General features: G+C 37.9%; 1 protein-coding gene across 2 annotated transcripts; it reads left to right on the plus strand.

The window, feature by feature from the left end:
- Positions 1-300: 300 nt before the first annotated feature.
- Positions 301-18,613, plus strand: hapln1a (hyaluronan and proteoglycan link protein 1a). Of its 2 annotated transcripts, none has more exons than XM_079814116.1 (4): positions 301-556; positions 14,618-14,947; positions 16,150-16,476; positions 16,571-18,613. In XM_079814116.1, exons 1-4 carry the CDS (start codon positions 493-495, stop codon positions 16,858-16,860), a joined length of 1,011 nt encoding a protein of 336 aa, XP_079670242.1. In that variant the 5' UTR covers positions 301-492; the 3' UTR covers positions 16,861-18,613. The 2 variants fall into 2 exon arrangements, with proteins under 2 accessions (XP_079670242.1, XP_079670243.1); XM_079814117.1 differs by having other exon boundaries at positions 16,174-16,476.
- Positions 18,614-19,038: the final 425 nt, after the last annotated feature.

Here is a 19,038-nt window from a genome sequence, read left to right on the forward strand (position 1 = left end):
TTAAAAAAAAATATTCCCAGTTTTTTTTTTTTTTTTTTCATTTGTTACATGATAGTCCTTATATAAATCCTGCTAGCCATACTAGCCAGCACAAACAACACATTGTAATCCACACGTCTCCCCTTAAATATAAACAGAGAACCATGCATGGCAGAAAAGGAAGCTGTTCTTAAATGAGGGAGTCCACACACACACACACACACACAATGTAGGGTGATGGGCTTCATTTCTCTCTAAGGGGAGGGGGAGTGGCCACAATTGGCCAGGGCTTCAATATAAGCCTTTTGTATGGACCTCTTAGGAGCCCAATCTTTCTTGTGGCACAACTACCAACACCTACACCTCTTCATCGACAACAACAGGAAGAAAATATTTTTCTGCACTCTCAGGTTTTATTATCTCATTGCATTTACTTCTTTTCCACTGTTTCGTTTTTTTGTTCATTTGCTTTTCTACTCAAGAGGCCTTTAGGCGAAGAAAAAAAAAGACAAGATGATCGCTCTATTTTCCTTGGCATTGTTTTTCTTTGCAAGCAATCTACATGTTGAAGCACAAGGTAAGAACCACTTTTGAACCCTTCGTGCATGAATAAATGAATGAATGACTTTACAGTTCAGCTGCATCTTTTTATGTGCATATGAGAATATGATAATATGGTACGATAAATGTAATACTCAAAAACTGCACAGTATGAATTATAGAGATTGGGATATAAAAAAAAAACCAACATATATATATATATATATATATATATATTTACCATGGATGAACATAATTTCCTCGATGTTATCACTTAAACAATGCAGACACAATGAACCAGATTCATATTGTATTATATCTCTAAAATACTGACTCCTCCCACTATACACATGCACACACACCCACAGATTTAGCTCGCCACAGGCTTTCATAAGCTCTAAAACATCTGCTGCAGGTAATTTTTCAGCTGTTTTACAGTTGTTGACAGTTAGTGGGGGATGTAAGCCATACTGAATTGACCGCAAAATGCTTCTTGGCTGATCAGATCTATTACCCTTTCTTGAGGGTAAATGCAAGATAGCTCCTAACAGCCAGTGATGCCAGGAGCATTTTGGTGGCTGAAGAGCCACACAGTGGACCTTTATATACCCAGCTGTATGCTGGCCGTTGCCAAATCCATTGAATTTACACTGAAGCCACTGAATGTATGTATCTGACAGGAGCTACAGCAAGATTAACAGCCTCTGAAAATGTAAAGAGCCCCTCGCTGAATACAGTTCTTTTCCTTCTGAGGTAATGGTCTGTAAATTCATGGGTGTGTATGGATTGGGCTGGGCTCAGGCAGAAGGAGAAAGGGTGGGGACTGGAGGAAGGAGTGAAAGTTTCTTATGGTTTTGGGATCTTAGCGACTGCTTAAGACAGGCCTAATTCACGGAGGCTCTGTTCAAGACAATGCAGCCATTAGTCAGGCATGGCTGAGTAGGGGGGTGTGTGAAAAAGGCTTTATGTGTGATGGGTGAGAGAAAAGGGGAGATAATGAAGGAAGGGCTTTCAAATAAACTGACTATAACACATGCAAACAGGGGGAGAGAGAGACAGACTCTAAATGTCAACGCACAAGTAGGATGGTTATGATAGAGGAAGTGCTGTCCAGCTGTCTGCAATAATTCATGTTCATACCCCATACTGACCTCTGCTTGCTCAGCAAAGTGTAGGAAGTGAAGTTTAGCCATCAAGACTGTCTGGCTGTGAGGAAGTGATTCCACATGACACTTGTATACACAGATGTGAAGCTCTAATCAGTGTGCTTTTATGCATTTAGTTTTGTACCCCACACAGAGCGTCATTTTGCATCGTTAAGGGCTCCAATCCCACAGTTTATGCAGCAGATGTGTACAAGATGCCAATGGGGCCCAAACACATGTATTAAATGGCCATGTTGAATAATTGTTTTCATTTAAATTTATATCACCCTCTCTGTTTATTTTTCCGTTTACAAATGTCTCCGATGACATGGTTATATAACCTATTTTCTTACAGAATTTTTCAGAGTCAGACTTCTTATTTTAATTTACTCTACTCATTTTTTTAATATGTTGTTAAGCATTGTTTTATTGGAATGTTTATTTCACCATTCTGCTATTTTTCTATTATCTAACCATTTTTTATTTCTGAATTATTTTTGATTTATATTATCATTTTAATATTATTAAAATATATATTTATTGTTGTTATTTGTTGTTATTATTGTCAATCAGAGGCAGACAGTAGTGAAGTATTTTTACTTTCTACTCAAGTACATTTTTCAAGTATATACTTTATCAGTGTTTTTCTTTGGAAAACTTTTACTTCACAACATTCCAAAGCATAATATGTAATGTCATACTTTTAACTGCACTACATTTCATAAACACATTTCATAAATACATTGCATTAAAAATGTTGAACTTGAATTACGTTTACTTGAGTAAAAATATACAGTACTACATTTTAATGTAATGAAGTATTAAATGATATTCAACGTAGTGCAGTAAAAACGTATGACATTATGCTTTGGAATGCTCTGAAGTAAAAGTCTTCCAAAGAAAAACACTGATCAAGTATAAACACTTGAAAATTGTATTTAAGCAGAGTAAAAATACTCCACTATACTGTCCACCTCTGTTGTTAATACTTTGTTTATTAATATAATAATTTAGATTATTATGACTCCTGCTGTCATGATTATCTAAGTTTGTCGTACAGTTTTCACTGAAGAAAAAAAAAAAAAAAGTTTAATTATCTATATTTTCTAACACCAAATATCTGAGTTCTTGGTGGGTGGGAAAGAGGCACTTAAATATTTAAACCACCACAGCACTTCCATTCTGCCATTCAAGAGTAAACACTTTCCTTCTGTTTGCTTACACGAGCAGGAATAAAGGGTGGGTGGATATGGGGGATGTGGTGTCATGGGAACTAGTAGGAGTTGGGTATATGGAGAACATTAAGGGTTAGAGGGTTTAAGATGATATTTGAGAGTTGTGCAAAACTGTAACAAAATCACACCAGCAATGGTGTACAGATATTCTGCCAACAAAGAGAGCTCTGGCATGTGTGGAGCCTCTATCCAAAAAGCTTAGTTATAACATTTCAAAACTGGTAGCTGCTGTCATTACTGGAGGGTGTGCTTAATCATTTGATGAGAAATTATTCATCTGTTCCTTCTTTGGCATGCCACTTTGGCACACTGTCTCCTTACCGAGAGTTTATTAGGAAGAAAGTGAGAGTGAGAGAGTGCTAGACTCACAATGAAGTGTAAAAAATAATCAGATGTGTTAATGAGTGTAAGGACTGGGCTCAGTTTTAATTACTTATGGAAAGGGGAGAATCTCTCATCAGTTGGTCATACTGTGCATGAAGTGCTGCACTGTTAGACTTTACCGCAATTTTACAGTTACTTACCGCAAAAAAGCCCAGTAAAATACCATTTATATTATTTACGGTTAGCTACTGTAATATGCACTGCATTGTGGGTATTTTTAATGAAATTTACAGTAACTTACTGTATATGGGAATTTGCAGTATTTTACTGTTTACGTAAAAGCAGTAGTGCTACTGTAAACAAAGAATACACACACACACACACACTGGATGTTTAAAAGTTAAATAAAAACATGTGGATGGAAGGATGTAAAATTAGTTCTTTGTGGGAGACAAAGAAGTAATTTTTATATTTAGTATTTTCTCCTACCCTTTTCACATTTTCGGGTTTCTCAGAGCGGAAGTCGTCATAGTTGGGTTAAATTTTATAGCGGTGAATGAGAGAATACAATAATTATATATTTTTTGTGTGCCCATTTGCTCAAATAGCAAAAGAAAAACTCCACAATAGTGATTTCACAACTTTCAAAAAGAGGAAAAAATAGAGTATAGAATAAATAGAGTAAAGTATTAGTGTTATAAATTTATTTCGAATTCGCCTCATAGGAGGAGCTTCTGCCAGCGGCTCGTCTCGTTGAGAAATGACTGACATGGGCTTTGTTTACACGTCTTTTTGTGTTAAAACTGTTAATGTGTGACAAAACGTAGTTTTAAGACCTTTTCAGTCGGTAATGTAGTTGTTTAAAACTCAAATCTGTGGTTTATTTATAAGAAGAGTGCCTATTTTAACATTTTATCTGGTGTTTTCGGAGATGTGAGCTCCAGTGAGTCAGCGGCGTTCAGCGCTTGTTTACCCGGCGAGAGTAGACTTTCCTCGGCTAGTCCTTCTGACGTCTGCCGCTGGCTCTGATGTCTCTGTGGCGTCTCCAGCTATAATTAGTCTTGTGGAGATTTAACGGCCCATATTTGCTCTCATGGATCTATAATTTGTTCCCTGGCAAATCGTTTAGGCTGAGGGCAAAGTGAAGTTTCATTACTTGTTTATTTTTCGGCTATAACTGTACGTTGCAAAATAAAATGACGGATCATGAGATATAAAATGCTAACGGTAGGTGTCCACACACACACACACACACACACACACACACACACACACACACACACACACCTACTGTTAGCATTTTATATCTCATGATCCGTAATTTAATTGTATTTATTATTATTTTAATGCCAGAGAAATACCAGTACTAGTGTGGTGATATAAATGTAATTTTTAAATGTTAAAAAAATATATTTATAAACTTTGCTTACACCTCACACAATTTAAATTGTTTACTCGCGTGCCAAGCCCGCGCAAATGAGGTTTGTGTCGAGTGCGCGCATAACGGACGTCCCTGCCTGTGGATCGGATCGCCAGACACCAGCTGCGAGCTTTCCTGAGGTAAGAAGTTTTTATTTGACAAATTTGTCACAAATGTCTTTGATACTTTTAAAACGTAAACCAATATCCATTAAATATAGCTACATATATGAAGAAAGTAAATAATAATATCGAATTGCTATTACTATATGACAGTCTCGGGGAACTGTTCGTTTTCCTCAAGAACCGCTTTCATAACCCATTAAATTTGCATACAATTGACTAACTGTTACCTGCATTGTACATTATGTACCAAATGTTGTATTTACGCGAACAATGGTTTCCGTCTTTTCACGGCCAGTTATAGTTACATATTTTCGTTGACAGTTAAATGTGTGTGACGCCATTTGAAGTAACGTTAGCGCCTGAGCGGTGTCAAAGGCTGTCTCGCGCGCCCGCTCTCTCTCTCTCTCTCTCTCTCTCTCTCTCTCTCTCATATATATTCAAGTAAAATAATAATTAGTTCAAGTATGTTCATTGTGGCTTCTTATTTATTATATTATTTCATATGAATTCATTTTTACATGCCACTGAAGGCTCTATTATTGTCTTCTCTCTTTTTTCAGTGTTGATAGTCATTTGATTGTGTAAGTGGTCAATCTAGCAGTCATCCTATATCTGTGAATTATCATGTGCATAACATTTAGGCACCATTCTAGTCAATAAACATGAATGAAAATTTCTTCTTTTTCTCTCTTGTGTCAACAGGAGCTAACAACACCCCAGAAAGTGCCACAGCACTGAGCATATTTGGCTTTGTAAGTATATATTTTGACTAACATTATGTGATTAACGTCTTTTAATGCATAACATTTTATTATTTAAAAAATACCTGTTACCTGCATTTCCTACTTGGCATCTATTTGTTATCTTGTTGTGACTGTTTAGTCTCATGTGGGATATGTCACTGCATAACATGACAAAGTAATTAAAAATGATTCATTGTATGCACTTAAAAATTTGTGTAACACTTTACAATACGGTTCATTAGTTAACTACATTAGTTAACATTAACTAATAATGAACTGCACTTATAAAGCATTTATTTATCTTTGTTAATGTTAATTTCAACATTTACTAATGCATTATTAAAATCTTGCTAACATTAGTTAATGCACTGTGAACTAGGGCTGTAATCTCCCAGTCGATTAGTCGATTATTGGTCGATACGTTCTGGCTCGACCAAAATTCTGATTGGTCGATTTTTAGCCGCGTTCATTTAATCAGTTTTGCTGCGTTCATTTAATCAGTTTTGTCGCGCCGCGTTCATTTCGTCAGGTGGAAAGCACTAATTGCTAATGGGGGTGTTTTGAGAGCACCCCTGTTTCACAGGTAACAGTCTGCCTTCAGAACACCCCCATTGTTTTCACTTCTTTTGGATTAGCCCAACCCACTGGCGAAGAGAAGTCTCTCACTGGTCCTTTGTGTTTCATTCCCCGCTGGCTCAAACGTACTAGCCTGGTTTTACCAGACTCTCGTACATTTCATTTGTACATAGAGTCTGGCCACTCTCCATTGACAAGCGTTTACTTCCTTGAAGGCGGGTTCTCTGTTGAAGTTTAAAACTATTGGATCTGCCAAGAGTCACTCTGAATCTGCCTAACCAATCGCTAACGTTTGGTCGTGACGTATGTCAGGCGCCGTTCGCCTTTGATTCTCACATTAACTGAGCACACCACCTCAGTGTCAGTGATAAAACCTTGTGCATTCGGATTGTTATTTATTCACGGTGGAGGAGAGTTTTGTGATCGGAACGCGCTGCTCTCGTGGTGCATATATCGTGCAATCATAACATGATTGTATGCTGTCAATAAAATGTCATATGCTTAGTATGATAAGAATAAATGCTGCCTTGAATAACAGCCCAATTCAAATGTTTACGTGCTTTTCTTCTTTTATTTTTTGAGCGGTGGTGAAATATTTTGCTCTTGTAAACACTTGCCAGTATTTAAAGAAATACAAGTCTAGAAATGCAAATTACAGCTCACGCAACCGCGCAGTGCTCTGAAAGGGTCTATAAAGGATATAAACAGTGAGTTTTGAAGTGATATATTCTTGAAAACTCAGAGATGTGGATTCGGACAGCAATTACATTACCACACGACCTTGGTGTTTGTCAAAAGTCGATAATTCAGCCTGGGTTTTTCTCGCGGGTGGTGGGAGACGGACGGCTTCAGCAACTCCTTCACCACTAACGGAGCGAGCTGGAAAAGACTTTTCCCGGACCACAACATCAGCAGTACAGCAGTGATTGTTCTTGCTCCGTGTAACGGGAGTTCGTTTGTTCAGGGAAGAAGGAGGCGGGAACCGGCGAACGTTTAACAACTTTTAATCAAATAATAAACACAAAATGAAAGTAAAAGCGGCAGCCCCTACGGACGACTGCCGCGCACAAACATAACAAAACCCAACTTAAAATCCAGGCCTGGTCCTCTCTCGTCCTTCACCGGTGTCGCTCGCCCTTATATGCCTCCGTGCTCCCTCATGAGAGGACTCGAGACCGGTGTGTCTCAATCACGCACACCGGTCTCGCTCGCTCGTCCACCTCGCCACACTTTTAACTTCTGGACATTCGTCAGCGCTGCCACACACTCGCATCTTTCTCCGACGCCATTACTGAACTACAACTCAAACTAGCGCACGACATCAACGTCATCGCTCTCAGCCACTCCCTCTTTGCGCTGATTGGACCGGTAAAAAATTGTTCGGGGGAAAACCTAAGCATACACCGCAGTCCCAGACGTAGTACTGAAGGAAAATGAAAATTGAGCGGAAGTACGTAGGAGGGCGGAGCCAGGCTACAAACGTACACCCAAAGTGGTAAACTTGAGGAACGCCCATCAACATACACATGAGGGGAAGCGTCACAACACCGCGCTATTAGTGGATCTGTACCGTCAGTTTTGCCGCGTTCATTTCATCAGTTTTGCCGAGCCACGTTAATTTCATTAGTTTTGCCGCGCCGCGTTCATTTCATCAGGTGGAAAGCACTAATTGCTAATGGGGGTGTTTTCAGAGCACCCCTGTTTCACAGGTAACAGTCTGTCTTCAGAACACCCCCATTGTTTCACTTATTTTGGATTAGCCCAACCCGCAGGCGAGAGAGACAGATTGAAGAAGGCTAGTTTTCTTGTATATTATTTATTTAATTGTGAGAGCGTTTTTTCTGCTCTTGATCTGGCTTGTTTAATAAATATTCCTTTTTTATTAAAGAGGACGTGCCTTTTGTGTTTAAGAGTAAAAGCTTTAAGTTAATAGTCTATTCGTGTCTCAGCCGCGAAGCTGAGCTCAGCTGACTGAGCTCATGTTTGAGCTGCACAGAGCGGCTGAAATGAGTGTCTGTCAGTTATTATTATACATATGACAAAAACAATTGTCTAAATTATGTTGCATATTCCTCAAAAGTTCTTGTGATGATATCTAGTTAACAACACATAGTGCTATATTTTCGGAAGTCATAGTCTATGATATTGCGCAGGTGCATGCGATGCGACGCTGTCAGAGCCGACAGACTCGTGTGTCAGACTCATTTCAGTGCAAAATAATGAGCTCAAAAACTATTTAATATACAGCAAATAGCCTACTAGTTTTTTATGTTTATTTATAATTAATTTAGGGAGACAACAAGGCTACCAAGTACTGCGCACAGTGTGCAGCTTATTCATTTAAGTTTTTTTTTTCCTAACGTTATTTTAGTCGATTTTTAGTCGAAAATTTCAGGACTTCAGTCGACCAAGATTTTCTTTGGTTGATTACAGCCCTACTGTGAACTAATATGAACAGCTGGATTTGTATGAACTAACGTTAACAAAGATTAACTAATGCTGAACAGAGGTGTTGTTCATGGTTAGTTCATGTTAACTAATGCATTAAAGGGTTAGTTCACCCAAAAATGAAAATTCTGTCATTAATTAGTCACCCTCATGTCGTTGGAGACCTGTAAGTCCTCCGTTCATATTCGGAACACAAATGAAGATATTTTAGTTGAAAGCTGATGCTGAGAAAGGCTTCAGATAGGCCTCCATTGGCATTCAGTACATTGACACTTCCAAGATCCATAAAAGGCACTTAAAACGTTGTTACAAAGTCCATCTCACCACAGTGACTCTACAATAATTTTACGATGCGACGACAATAGTTTTTTTGCGCAAAAAAAAATCAAAATAACACCTTTATCCAACTTGTTCTCGACTTCCGTGTGTGCCTCCACGACGCATGCGCGAGAATATGACGCAGATCCGCCGTTCGGGAATCCATGAAATACACACCTAAGCCCCATTTTGAGAACTATGCCGAGACCTAAAGCACGATCAATGTAGAATTCAACATCTTAGACACGCGCTTCTTCCTCTGCTCGTAAACAAATCGCTTCTGGGTCATGTGTCCGAACGCCGGATCTGTGTCATATTCTCGCGCATGCGTCGTGGAGGCACACACGGAAGACAATAACAAGTTGGATAAAGATGTTATTTAGATTTTTTTTTTGCGCACAAAAACTATTGTCGTCACATCGTAAAATTATTGTAGAGTCACTGTGGTGAGATAGACTTTGTAACAACGTTTTAAGTGCCTTTCATGGATATTGGAAGTGTCAATGTACTGAATGCCAATGGAGGCCTATCTGAAGCCTTTCTCAGCATCAGCTTTCAACTAAAATATCTTCATTTGTGTTCCGAATATGAACGGAGGTCTTACAGGTCTCCAATGACATGAGGGTGAGTAATTAATGACAGAATTTTCATTTTTGGGTGAACTAACCCTTTAACTAATGTTAACTAATACAACCTTATTGTAAAGTGTTACCAAAATATGTATACATTATTTTATATGCAGATCATATCCAACCAGTGACCAGAAAACAGAGAGACTGAGGAATAGACGGAGAAACGGACAAAGCTGGACTACAACTAAAACCTGAACTAAAAACTAATCATGGAAGTATGTACAGGTGCAAGTATTTAATTATTTGCAATTTCTGAGAGACTTTTATCTTTTAATTTTCAGCCAACCTCGTCTTATGCTGCCTTCATGTGCTAGAAATTTCCTACTTCCCACTTCTGAAGTTGTGATTACGAGCTCATCACATTCAGATTTTGACTTGAGAGGGCGTTCATGTCCAATTTTTTAACTAGGAAACTAGTTCAGTAATTCCTATAGCACGTGAAGGCAGCATAAGATGTCAGTTGAGCAGGAGGTGACGTTTGCCTACCACACCACAGGTGATATGAAGTATATCATATCATGAAATTGCTCTTATAGTCAGGGTGTCCGCGGGGTTGTAAAAGGTAGTAAATGAAATTAGCCAAAATTAAGGGCATTAAAAAGTAGTAAAAAGTACTAAACGTCATCTGACGAGGTATTACATTTTCGAGCCCAATTTTTTTTAGATACATTTTCAATTTGTGTTAAGTACAGGCCTTTTTTTTCTAAAATTCGCGTGGATTTATTTATATGTTTAGAGTAGGACCTGCGCGATATCGTGTGAGGTGGTGTTCGTTCGCGCGTGCTGAAACAAACTGGGTCCGCGGCTGGCTTGCTGACAAACATGTACGCGAGCTCGCTTCCATTCAGTAATTAAAGCATGGGGAAATGCAAGTTTTCGGACCTCTGGCTGGAGGACTCACGATTTAAAGACTGGCTTAGGCCAGTAGTTTGCAACAGCCGCGAGGCTTATTGCCACGTCTGCAAGAAGACAATTAATATAACCTGGGTGGGGGTGAATGGCGTCAAATCGCATATGTAATCAAATAGCCACCAAGCTAGGATGCGCGGACGTAGCGAGCAGCTTCCCATACCAATGTTCTGCGCTACAGATGCATCAACGACCTCAACCTCCACTGCTTTGCCCTCAACCCCGACTGCTCTCCCGATTCAAACCACTGCCAGTAGCCTAACGTTAGTCTAGCAGCATCATCAACAGTGCGTGACAGACGTCAGACAGCAGACGCTATGCCCTATCACCACCGATACATTGCGAGCTGAGGTGCTGTGGTGTTTAGACCTTGCAACTAAACACCACTCTTTAAATTTGAATCTATGGCATTGAAGAGCTGTTTCGAAATATGCAAGTTGCTTAAAGCTTGGCATGCACTGTGCGATTTCTGTGCGATTTCAGCAAGGTTATCTACTCACACTGTACGAGTAGTACGCATGCGATGTAAAGCCAAAGCTCATGGTTTATGTGCTCACACCATGGCTCGGATCCTCGAGCGCGATTTGTCTGCTCACTGTATGAGTGAAGATTTAGCATTTACTATTTATGTATATAAATGATTATTATTATTATTAGGGTAGGCCTACTTTTATTATTAAATTGATAATACATTTAATTTGCCCCCGTGATAATTTCATAATGCATCAATGCACAACCGACATGTTGCATAATAAAAGAATAGATAGATTAGCTTACTCCTCATTATTTAAATACATTTTGCACAATTAAACAAGGAATTATAGGCCTATAATTAAAATGATTATCAGTCTATAATATGTCAGAACACTACAATAATATCAGTAATATAAGAAAGTAAGAGCAGCTTTATTTAAAAAAAAACTTGTTTAACACGAAATGGGCCTATACTTCTCTTCTAATTTGTTTCACAATATGGGCCAAAAGAGAAATATTAAGAATATAAATTCAGACAGTTATAGGCTATACGTTATCAGCATATGTTAAAGCAGATTTATATAAATAAAGAGATATCTCTTGTCTCTGTGAGAATATGCGCCGAAAGCTTGTCAGATTTTACGTTCACTTTCAGTAGTGAATAATTGACCAGGTTTGAGACTTCACCGACTCTCGCACACATTACGTTTTTGTGTGATATCCACTGACTCGCCTTCATGATTTAAAACGAAAAAGAAAAAAAATCTATATTGCGCCGTGAAAATTGCTCTGTACACTGCATGAACTATGAAGAAGATGTCTCCTTCCTCTTCTGTCTTTATTTCTATTCTCATCTCTGTGGGCAGCTGATGTTAAGTTATAATGACCTCGTTACATTGTGATGCAATATGTTATTCCATTTGGAAAGATATTTCATTTACGCTACTATAGTTGCAGCTTGAAGACGCGCTGGTATTAAAACATATTTTGAAGGTATTAAAAAAGGTAGTAAAAGGTATTAAATTCAACTTAAGAAGTTCTGTATATACCCTGATAGTGTATGGAATGCTTTTTAAAGAAAATTTGCGGGGGGGGGGGGGGGGGGGGGGGAATGTTTAGATGAAGTAATGGAGATGGTGTGAACATGGCCTTTACATGTTCCAGCGTGAGCTGGAGGGAGGTGTCTTCCGTCAGCAGCTTGCTTTCTGATTGGGTATTGTTGCGTTTCACATGATAATCTCCAGAGCGCGCACGCTTGTCCTCGGGATAGAGATATATAATATAAGTATAACTATGAATAATAATAATATAACAAGTATAACTATGAATAACTGCTGTTGCACAAGTTGTTACCTCATCTGTCCATGAACAAATTTAGATGAGATAAACCATTTCTCACACATTGTCCCTCTGTTTTGTTTCAGATCAGCCATCAGTAGTTTACCAGTAGGGAGGCCAGCCAAGACCAACTGTGGTATTTTGTTCATACTTTTTGTTGCCATATCGTCATGATCTCTGCTTTGATTTGTTGTAATGAATTCAGTTCTCTATTTTTTTTCTGTTTTTTGTAATTGATTGTGACAGTGAATAAAAAATATACTGATGTACATGGACTCAAGTCTCTTATTTGGAATTTATTAAATGTATTATTTATTTTATTGCATTCATGTAAAATATTCAAAATAAAGTAATAACATATTAACATATGCATATTTTGTAAAATAAAAAGTAAAATAAATTACAGTAAAATTACTGTAAAAATTATTATACTGTAAAAATAAATTGCGGTAAGGGCATCATACTGTAAAATTAAATTGCGGTAAGGGCATCATACTGTAAAATTAAATTACGGTAAGGGCATCATACTGTAAAATTAAATTACGGTAAGGGCATCATACTGTAAAACACATTTACAGATAAGCTACTGTAAAGGGGCAATTACAGTAACTTACTGGCAATAGTGCTGCCAGTAAGTTACCGCAAAAATACAATAAAATGTCTAACAGTGTGTATAATTAAAGGTTGAGAACAGTATAGTTTAACATGGCTTCTGATTCATGAACCGCTCAGATGTTAAGTACATGTACATTAATTCTGAGCACGTTACTATAGTTAGGAAGGTTCCAGCTTAGTCGAGTGAGGGGTAATAAAGGACTAAGGTAAATTAAATGGTTTTATGCAGAAAGAAAGTCTTGCTAATGAGTTCCATATGTGTTTTGAGCATATGGGAAAGGTTTTCCTGCAGATACACTTCACCTGAGTGTAAAGGTTATTTGTAGAACATGCTGGTCAGAAGTACAAGAGACTGAGGCTGCCATTAAGAATTGCTCTTGGGAAGTCACAAGCTTGGAGATAATGTGATGGAATATACTGTACCTGTACCTGTACCTCAAACTGTCAGATCAAAAACTTTCTTGACTTAGAAATACTGAAATCTTATTAGTTGTGATAATATGAAAATTTCATATAATCACTACTGAAAACAATTGGGCTGCTTAATATTTTGTAGAAACCTTCTTTTGCTGTATTCTTTGAAATGGAAAGTTTTATAACATTATTCTTGGCTGTCACAATTTATTGTCCTTTCTGAATAAAATTGTTAATTTATTTTAAACATCTCAAACATCTCAACACTGATAGTGTTGTGGTTCATACTCGATGCTTTACTTTAGTTTAAAGTGAGCCACACCCTGAACATTTAAATTATTTATCTTATTGATTTAAATGTATTCTTAAACATTATATATTTTCATAAATAATTGTAACCAAAGTTAAAATGCATTATAATATTTGCAGATAATGTCATGTGTTTTCATGCATTATACTTTTTTATTGGTGTGTTCAATGAATAGATAAGTATTATAATGTATTATAACTGTGGTTACAATTGTTCATGAGACCATACAATGCATTATAAGGTGCATTACAAGGCATAATTACTGCAGTAAAAATACTTTTATAATGCATTATATATAAGGGATTTAAGTAGGCTTATGTGTTACCGAAGTGTCTTTGTTTCTTAGATTGACAGGTCGCCCAGCCCAACCTTACACGAATCAGTTGATAAACAAGGATTTAATTTTACTTGATAATATGGGTTGAATGCTTTGGCAAAGCACATCTGTAGACAGTTTAAACCATGGGGAAAAAAGAGAGAGACTGAATGGTGCCTTGAGTTAAATCTAATCATGTCTGCTTTGCAATCAACACTTTGATGGGGGTGTAGCTGGCATGGAGAACTCTTGGGTCAGTTTTAGTTTCCTTGATATCAATCAAATCTTCCATCATGAAGCTGTGATGGATTAGGGCCTCCAAGACTCAAGCAGAGACCAGGAAACATCTTGAGGAACTGAATGAGACAATTATGCCCTTAACCACAAGCAGACATAACAACAACTACCAGAGATATAGACACAGCATCAGCGGGCAAACAGTTTATGAGGGGACCATATGTCCTTATTGACATAAAATGGGAGAATGATGTATGTGGTAGCCCAGATTGTGTGCAAGGGCACCATCTGATTCCATTAAATTAGAGTATTTATTCGGCAGAGACTTGTGTGGCATTGCGTTTGTTTCTGTTTTGTGGATATTGCAGGCTTCTTTAAAACCTTAAGGCAAAGTGTATGGCTAGCAATAAAATCAAACCAACAAAATAATAGTAGGAAATCTAGTATAATTAAACTCATCCTACTAGACCTACTGTGTGGTTTCAGTACAAAGACTCGACTCCATTTGTTTCATTTTAGATAGTGAATCAAGGATCAAGGTCTACGCCAACAGAGGTGACAATATCACTCTGCCCTGCAGACTGGATGGTCTGTCCAATTTGTTCGGAAACAGAATCAAGTGGACCAAACTTGAGGATGACTCTACAGAGACCGACGTGTTGTTGTCCATGGGGTTCCACAAGAAGACCTACGGAAATTTCCAGGACCGCGTTTACCTGCTGGAGGAGGATGACAATGATGCTACCTTGGTTATTACCAACCTAGACCTGAAGGACTATGGCTCATACAGGTGTGAGATCATCAATGGCATGAATGACAAGACTGTCGAAGTGGACCTTGAATTGCAAGGTAACTTTAGTTTTTCATGTTGTCACATAAGTAATCATGTAACCTGTAACATTTATATTTATTCATTTAGCAGACTCTTTTCAACCAAAGTGACTTACTAATGGAAATGTAACAATCAATAGCTAACTGGTCATAAAAAAGCAGAGATTTTCCATATATGTGTCTCTATCGGCATATATCATATACAGTAAAAAAAGATGGACAACGTGTCTCCAATTCCTTCCACTGTGGAAAAATAAAGCCAAAATATCCCAGAAACGGTCACTGCCGATAACGTCATTTGGAGCCCTGAGGTGGAGCTGTGTTATCAAGGTCCTGCCCATACTCTCGCTCCCACAGACTCAATCATGATGTTACACCCCATTGTTATAGCATCAAATAACTAACTAAAATCAAACGTTTTGGAATAAGAGAACACTTGAACTTACATCAGCATGATGTACCATCATCAACCATCAGCAACCATCTTCTGAAAAATAATTTTTGACTCTTGGGTTCCAAGCAATTACACAGAGAGGTTGGGTTTATGACCTATACTGCAGTCAGCCACCAGGGGGGCGGTCAAACCATTTTGGCTTCACTTTCAGGACGTGAGAGGTACACTTGACAAGTATAAACTGGCTGTAATCTAAAACACATTGCCATTACTGTACAAACATTATTTATTTACTTCCTATATAGCTCATAATTGGTATTTGAACAGGTAATTTTAGTAAACAGTTATCTACATTAGCACAGAGCTGCACATTAGCACTTGAAATGTGAAGACACTCTCTTATGTTTCTTTCAACTTTTGTTTTTGCCACTTATCATTTGCTCATTCTGCAGTAATATCCTGTAGTTCTTGTTCTTGGTCAAGACCACCATTGCAGACTTGGCTCCAGAGAAACAATGGGGATCTTTACACAGAAAAGTGAGCTGCATGAGCTTAATGAAGCAGGCTGGCACAACTAGTCATTGCTACCTTGTAACAATGGAGTATAAGATTGAAAAGCCTAAACCCTGAAAGTCATTTTCTCTCTTTTTGAATAGCTTTTTTTTTTTTAACACTGTACCACGTAATTCTTTTAGACTAAGCAGGGAGCTCTAAAACTCTAAAACTAAGCCTTTTACTAATATCGCTCTTATTCGTTCATTGAGGCGGTCATAAAATACATTCATCAAATCAACCTGATGTTAAACTCAGTCAAACTTTTCCTTAGGGGAGGATTCACTTTCATTCACAGGGGTTGTTTTCCCATACTCTCCTCGTTTGGGGCGGTACAACTTCAACTTCCAAAATGCCGAGGCTGCGTGTCTGGAGCAGGATGCTGTGGTTGCCTCTTTCGAGCAGCTCTATGAGGAATGGAGAAGTGGGCTGGATTGGTGCAATGCCGGCTGGCTCAACGACGGAACCGTACAGTATCCAATCACCAAACCCAGAGAGCCCTGTGGAGGAGTGAGGGCCACAGCCGGACTGAGAAGCTACGGCCGGAGGGACAAGTACAACAGCCTCTATGATGTGTTCTGTTTCACAGCCAGCCTTAAAGGTGAGAAGAATAAATAAATTCCAGTATAAAAGGGCATATAACATTTAGCAGTGTCTGTGTCCACAACCCAGAAACTCTTTGTTTTACATCACAGGCCGCTTCTACTACCTGATCCAGCCCAAGAAGCTGAACTATGATGAGGCTGTCAATGCATGCGAGAGAGATGGAGCTGAGATTGCAAAGGTGGGCCATATGTATGCTGCCTGGAAGCTTCATGGATACGACCGCTGTGATGCTGGTTGGCTGGCCGACGGTAGCGTTCGTTACCCCATCTCCAGGCCAAGGAAGAACTGCAGCCCCACGGAGGCTGCGGTTCGCTTTGTTGGCTTCCCCGACAAAAAGCAGAAGCTATACGGTGTCTATTGCTTCAAGCCTCAACCTTGAAACGCTTCATGTCGTGTTATCTGTCACCAACCAAAGAGCAGCGATACACCGGTTTCCTCCTCCAAAATTATGAAGGACTTTTTGCATGAACTAGCCTTAACTGTGACAACGGTCACCGTGATTTTACCAAGACATGTTCCTGGATCAATATATTTTTTTGAACAACATTCTTGTCTGAAAATCAAACCCTACCCATAAGTTATCCCTAAAATGATAGGGAAATGATAAGTGAATTATACTGATGTAGAAGCACCCATCCCTGGTTGTAAGCCTACATTTGAGATAAACTGTAAACTTGTCCCTCAAACCTGATTGGTTGATTGGAATGTTGTTCTAGGGCCAACATAGACATTGATCCAGGATCCAGGAACATTGATCTACTAGGTGAAATCACGTTCACCATGAGACAACTATTATAAACAGCATAATGGAAAGACCATACTGCAACATTCACATCACATTATTGTAAACAGTTATTATATCTATCATTTACATTTTATATACATTTGTACACCATATATATGAAAAACAAACACAAATTGCATACAGAAAGTATATTCAGCAAAAAGGAAAGGTTAAATCAGACCATTTTGATAAAAAAGCCCATTTAGTAAGTAGAATGTGTGAGTTTTTTCAAAAATCTGATTTGTGACATTGCAATAAAATATTTAAATATAACAAATGGTATATACCTGACAGAAAGTTTTTGAAACTTTCCCAAACAGAAAAGCAAAGGCACCGTAAATGGACCCCGACCCCTTTCTTTTCCTGAAACACTTTTGTGATCTTACTCAAATTCTAATTTCCTTAAAACTATAAATATATATATATATATATATATATATATATATATATATATATATATATATTTCTTTTTTCTTTTTCTCGTGTTGGTGTATTATCCAATGCTCTGAACTGTGATCTTATTTTATATCAAATGAATGTGTTTGGCCTGTAGTGTTTAGGCTTTATATTCATAAATAAATCCACTTTTCATTATTTTTCATTATTCATGTCTACCCTTTGTTTGCAATATTGTGATGTAGCCTACTTTCTCATCTCTATTTTTTTGTGTTATTTTTTTTTTATCATGAGAGAAGCTATTTCCAAGCGTTGAACGGTGGCCTTGGTGAAGATTTAAAAAAATGTGTTTATGCCTGAATAGAATTTGACAAGTATTTCATCAGAGACTGACAGAATTTGACAAACTGCTGATGATGCATTGAACTTTGCTATATGGCAGAGAACTACACACAGAATTTATTCTGAGAGAATCATTTAGAACCCAGTTGTATATTTGTTACATTTCAAGACTAGCTTGAGCCTTAGTTGCTTAAGTGTAGATATAAATCTCAATTTAATGATATTGTAATACCACTGTTCTCTGTAAAAATGGAGAGAAACAGCACTAAAAGCCACATCCAACATCATGCCTAAGTTCGATTCTAATAGATTCCAACTGAATGTTATGACATATGGCATAGTGTGGGTGACTTCAGATAATGAGATCTGTGTTTACTGATGAACGTAACATCTATTACTTGTCACTTTGTATTGATAGATGTTGTTTGTTTATTGAAGGGGAAAAGATTCTCCACCTATAACTCAGCTTTGAACTGCAGAAGCCACAGTGCACATAAATTACATTTTGTTTGATTTTGTCTATGCACAAAATTAAAAAAAGCCTTTTTTTTCTTTTCTTTTTTTATCTGATGTGCAGTGTACAGTTTATGAATAAACTCAATTTTAAATGAAAAATAAAAACCCATAAAAATTGAAATGGCTTTTGTTTTATTCTCCACTAAACTGTGTTGTAATACCACAGTGCCTATAACCATGGATGTCGAGGGTCCAGATGCTGCATATGCAATGTTTGTTGCCCAGCTTGGCTAGGCATGGATTAAATTTCCCAACAAAAACCATTAAAATACCATGAAATACTGACTGCATACTATCACATATTCCACTGCTTTTGGGAACAGAGCGTTCTCAAAGTTACAGATTTGGTCTGCTATCTGAATCACTAAGTTTGATTCTATACAAAAGGCATAGTGTGGACGTCTTCAGTCTTCAGATAATGAGATCTCTCCCTGCGACTTTAAATATAGCATATTTATAATCCACAAAGGTATGCAACTTGACAACAGATCCTAAGTGCAATGTCTGAATGTTATTGCA

This window comes from Gobio gobio (genome assembly GCF_949357685.1).
Source record: "Gobio gobio genome assembly, chromosome: 4".
Classification (NCBI taxonomy): domain Eukaryota; kingdom Metazoa; phylum Chordata; class Actinopteri; order Cypriniformes; family Gobionidae; genus Gobio; species Gobio gobio.

What these genes read in the sequence shown, in the direction of transcription:
- hapln1a (XM_079814116.1), top strand. Translation starts at nt 493, where the DNA reads ATGATCGCTCTATTTTCCTTGGCATTGTTTTTCTTTGCAAGCAATCTA. An exon ending in AGTGGACCTTGAATTGCAAG is followed by an intron (nt 14,948 to 16,149) that starts GTAACTTTAGTT and finishes ACTTTTCCTTAG; the next exon opens with GGGAGGATTCACTTTCATTC. An exon ending in TTTCACAGCCAGCCTTAAAG is followed by an intron (nt 16,477 to 16,570) that starts GTGAGAAGAATA and finishes TTTACATCACAG; the next exon opens with GCCGCTTCTACTACCTGATC.